This window comes from Lipotes vexillifer, unplaced genomic scaffold (assembly GCF_000442215.2).
Source record: "Lipotes vexillifer unplaced genomic scaffold, Lipotes_vexillifer_v1.1 scaffold182, whole genome shotgun sequence".
In the NCBI taxonomy this organism is placed as follows: Eukaryota; Metazoa; Chordata; class Mammalia; order Artiodactyla; family Lipotidae; genus Lipotes; species Lipotes vexillifer.
The window spans coordinates 5802427-5807105 of record NW_006798798.1 but is presented as its reverse complement, the minus strand read 5'-3'; the positions used below and the strand labels follow the sequence as shown (position 1 = coordinate 5807105).

Genomic DNA, 4679 nt, shown 5'->3' with positions numbered 1-4679 from the left:
GGCTTGGGGACTTGATCCTGTGACACGGGAGGTGGTGGGGGAGGAGAGCCTGGGGTCAGCTGGGCTGCGCCAGGCTTATCTGCAACAGGAAGGGGGATTTCCGGCCAGACCCCCGGTGGGCAGACGTCACCATCCACAGGGGGCCTGTGGGGGTAGGTTGACCTGGGATCCTCCACCAGGCCCACGTCTCCCCTTCTGAGGGCTTTGAGGGGAAGTCCTGGGGCTGCTTCCGAGGACAATGAACAATAACAACAGTGATAATAATAGCTAACACTTATTGGGGGCTCATTACATGCCACCGGCTGTGCCCTGGGCCTTTGTTTAATCAGCTTACCAGGTAGGTACTAGTCTTATCCCGATTTTATGAAAGGGGAAATTGAGGAGGAATTCCTTCCACTTTTCTTCATCTCCAGAATCCATGCCCTTTCCCTGCTAATAACAGTTCAGGACAAATGGGGAAATTTGAATATGAACTGAATATGAGATATAGAATTAGTCATTTTCTTAGATGTGATAATGGTATTATGATATGAAAGCTATCTCTATAAGGAACACTGAGATATTTAGGGGTGAAGTGTTGTGTCTGTAACTTGTTTCCAATGATTCAGCAAAAAAACAAACCATGTATACTTGCGACATGTACATGCACACGTGCAATATTTGGGACACACTTATACTAAAAAAGTATTTGTTGTTTGTCTTAAGTTCAAATTTAACTAGGTGCCCTGTATTTTTATTTCCTAAATCTGGCAACCCTAAACCCTGGTAGCTTGGCTTCAGAGCCTGTGCTTGTACCCATCCTGCAATATTGATAAGTAAATATTTACCATTAAAAAAACCTCTTTAGGGCTTCCCTGGTGGCACAGTGGTTGAGAGTCCTCCTGCCGATGCAGGGGACACAGGTTCGTGCCCTGGACTGGGAAGATCCCGCATGCCGCAGAGCGGCTAGGCCTGTGAGCCATGGCCACTGAGCCTGCACGTCAGGAGCCCGTGCTCTGCAATGGAAGAGGCCACAACAGTGAGAGGCCCGCATACCACAAAAACAAAAACAAAAACAAAAATAACCTCTTTAATATGGGCCATTTCCAATATTCACACAGTTCAATCACTAACCACTTGCCATTCTGGGGATGGGAGGAGTGGGGGTTGTGGGCACTGCCCTTCTTTGTTACAGGAGGGAAACTGGGCCTCAACGGGAAGAGCAACTTACTGGGTCACACAGTGGGTGGTCCTGGGGCTCCTGGGATTGGACCCAGCGCTGGTTGAACCACAGAGCCCTCGGGCATCACCAGTCCCTCCATCCATCTCACCCAGGGTTCTGAAAGGAGTCTCCACCTGCTGTGCCCCACCAGGGCTGGAGCCTCCTCTCCCTGAAGCTGGCCTCTCTCCTGTCTGTATGTATCTGTCTCTCCATGTCTCTCTGCCCTGGGTTGACGTCCCTGGCCCTGGGTCTCTGTTGTACCAGGCCTGACTGCAGTAACTTTTTTTTTTTTTTTGCCACACCTCACAGCTTGTGGGATCTTAGTTCTCTGACCAGGGGTTGAACCTGCGCCCTCAGAGGCGAAAGCAAGGAGTCCTAACCACTGGACCCCAGGGAATTCCCCCAAGTCTCTTCTGATGTCTCAGTCCCTCCCCACCTGTCTTTAAGTGTTCCTATCTCTCACCCTATCTCCTTATCTGTTTCCATCGCTTTCCCTCCCTGGGTTTTTTCCCCATCTGCCTTCCCATTGTACTGCCTCAGACCCACAATTCTCATCTCTTCCTGTCTCCCTCCCCACCTCTCTGTCTCTGCTCACTACATCCCTTCCATTTCGGTCCCTGTCTCTCAACCACATTGATCTTTTTCTCTCTCCCCTCAGGACTTAAATGCACACATTTAAAACCCGCCTTTCTGGAATCATTCTTCTTTCCATCTCCTCCTTTGCCTGCAGTGAATAGAAGAGGGTCAGGAGTAGTGAGGGCTAGTGATGTGGGGATGGGGTTTGAGGGTTCTGGAGCTGGGTGGTCCAGCCCAGGTGGCAGGGGGCTGAAGGGTACTTCCTGCCATTGATGGGAGGCCTTCACCCCTCTAACCAGACTGGAAAATGTGACGTCAGAGGGGTCAGTAAGGGAGGAAGACAGGAACTGAGGAAACTTGACACCTTTCCTGGGTAACTGGCTTCCCTGAGAAGCCTTGGCATTGTTTCTCCCCTCCCTCCCAAGCCCTCTCCCAATCAGGGGTTCTGATGGCTATGTCCCAGGGAGGCCCTCATCCCCTCCGCATGCCATCTCCCTCCTTTGCCTGGTCACTGCTCCAGCCTCCTTCCAGAACCCCAGATTTTTCTAAAGTGCAAATCTGTGATGCTAGTCCCCTGCTTGAACTGTCTCAGCTTCTCAGGGCTGGCTGCTTTCAGGGTGAAGTCTAAGCTCCCAGTTTGGCATTCAAGTTCCTGCATGGACACTGCTTCAGACAGGCAGAGACAAGCGTGGAGCTGGGAAACAGGAGTGGGGGAGAGACTTACAGATGCAGAGAGAGAAGAGAGGCTCAGAGAGATACAGACACTTAGAGACAAGAATCAGAGGGGCACTCACAGAGAAACAGAGAAGGAGGCACAGAGAAACACTCAAAGAGATAGAGCAGAAGTTGGCTGGATTTTGGCAGAGTGAAGAAACGAGAAAACAGTCTGAGACCTAGAGGGTGACAACTGCAGAGACTAGGAGAGAGAACGACAGGAAGAGAATGAGAGTCTCAGAAGTGGCCAGTGCCTTGAGGAAGCCCCTCCCTGACTCCCAGGATGGCTCCCATCCCAACCCTCATCACTCTGGGCTGTGACTGTCTGGCTACAGCCCTATCTTCTGCCACTGGACCATAAACTTGGAGGGAACAGGGCCTGTGGCTGTTTAAGTCACCATTGTGTCCCCAGCACTGTCCAGGCCCTTGATGAGAGTCTGCTGAATGGATGAAAGCCTGGAAGGCTGTGAGCTCCAGAAGGGCAAGGCCCAGAAGACCCCCTTATCTTGGTGCTGCGAACACAGGGTGGAGTCAGAAGACCACAGGTTTGAGCCTCTGCTTGGCTTCGGCCTTGCCCTAAGCCTCTACTTCCTCCTCTGTGGAATAGGCTGCACTGGACGTGCACTTAAGAGGTTTCAAGAAGATGTAAGGGGCATGCAGCAGGGACCGAAAAAAGCCCATCTGCGTGTCTGAGTAAACGTTCAAGGCTCCCCACTATTCCCAGAGTGGGGGATGCTAAGCCCTGCCCCCCAAAGAGTGCTTTCAAGCCTAGCCAAGGATGGAAATGAACGTAAATTTATTGAAACTGGTTTTGGGGAGGATGGGTGGGTGGATAGTTGAGGATTTTCCAAAGAGCTGTGGGGAGGAGCCAGCGCCCGGCCGGGTGGGAGCGGGTGCCCAGCCACAGACCCTATCTCAGGCCCAATTTCTTCTTCTCCTTTTGCTTCTTGCGCACCACGTCCAGGTTCCGGTCCTTCCACATGCTCTTGCGCAGCTTGATGGGGCGTGAGCCCACGTACTTCCCTGTGGGAGGGAGGGTTCATGGTCAGGCTTGGGGTCAGGCTCAGGCCAGATGCCTGCCATGCCCACTGACCCTAGGGAAGGCTGCACCCACCATTCATCTCACGCATGGCGCGCACATAGTCGCTGGGGTCCTTAAAGCTGACGAAGCCATAGCCCTTGGTTTTGCCCGTGCGCTTGTCGCGGATCACCTTAGCCTTAAGGAAGGATGGGAAGCGGCTGAAGGCTCGTGCCAAGATGTCATCATTCACCTCATTGCCCAGATCCCCACAGAAGATTCGGAAGTCATCTGGGGTTGGGAAAGAGGAGGTCAGAGGATACAGATGTCTGGCTCAGTCTTATTTAAGTGACCCCACCTTCTCTGGAAACATCACCAAGCCCTCTTCCTCTGTATGCCCAGCAGTCTCTGCCTGGGGCCCTCTTGGTCATAACAGCCAATGCCTGTATAGTATTTACCCTGTGCTAGGCTCTCTGCTAAGCACCCATGAGGTTTTAGCACATCTGGCACTCTCAACAACCCTTCACACCAAGGCACAGAGAGGTCAAGTCACCCGCCCCAAGTTAATCAGGAAGCGGCAGAGCTGGGACATGAACTCAGGCATCTGGCTCCAGAGTCCTCACTTTTAACTAACTGCCCTGCCCTGCCCCACCCCAGGGCCAGCTCACCCATTCCCTCGATGAAGCCCCTACCTTCGTCATCCCAGCCCTGGCCTGTCCTCCAAGCCCACAGCATCCTTTGGTCTCCTGAACACCTCCCCATGGACATTCCCTGGGCCCCTGACAGCCACTGGCTCCCATAATGGCACCCTGGTACCACAGACTTCATCATTCCTCAGCTCTGCTTCTTCTGCAAAGCCCACTCTAATCCCCCTTGAGTCCCTTAAACCTGAACATACTGCCTGATTCTTCTCCAAGGCCAACTTCAGCTGCCATTCCTGGACATATCCCCTGGGCTGGGCCTGAGCCTCGACCAAATGTGCTCAAGCCCAAAGAATCCCTTTCCCCATGAGCATATACTATTACCATCCCCTTGCTGGAGATGAGGAAAATGAAGCTTGAAGGGCTAAGTGACTTGCTCAAGGTCACAGAACTAGGGCCTACAGCCTGCACTGGCCACATCTGGGCCGGCGCTGCCATGGCTCTGGCCTGGGGTGGGTAGATGGTCCCA

At 52.9% G+C, this 4679-nt stretch overlaps 1 protein-coding gene across 1 annotated transcript in view; it reads right to left on the bottom strand.

The window, feature by feature from the left end:
- Nucleotides 1-3401: 3401 nt before the first annotated feature.
- Nucleotides 3402-4679, bottom strand: part of RBM42 (RNA binding motif protein 42) — a 7737-nt gene continuing 6459 nt past the window's right edge. Inside the window, exons 9-10 of the mRNA XM_007470997.1 lie at nt 3606-3800; nt 3402-3514 (exon numbers count right to left, since the gene is read on the bottom strand). Of these exons, the coding sequence (XP_007471059.1) occupies nt 3402-3514; nt 3606-3800 (308 nt within the window). The remainder of the gene's footprint in view (nt 3515-3605; nt 3801-4679) is intronic.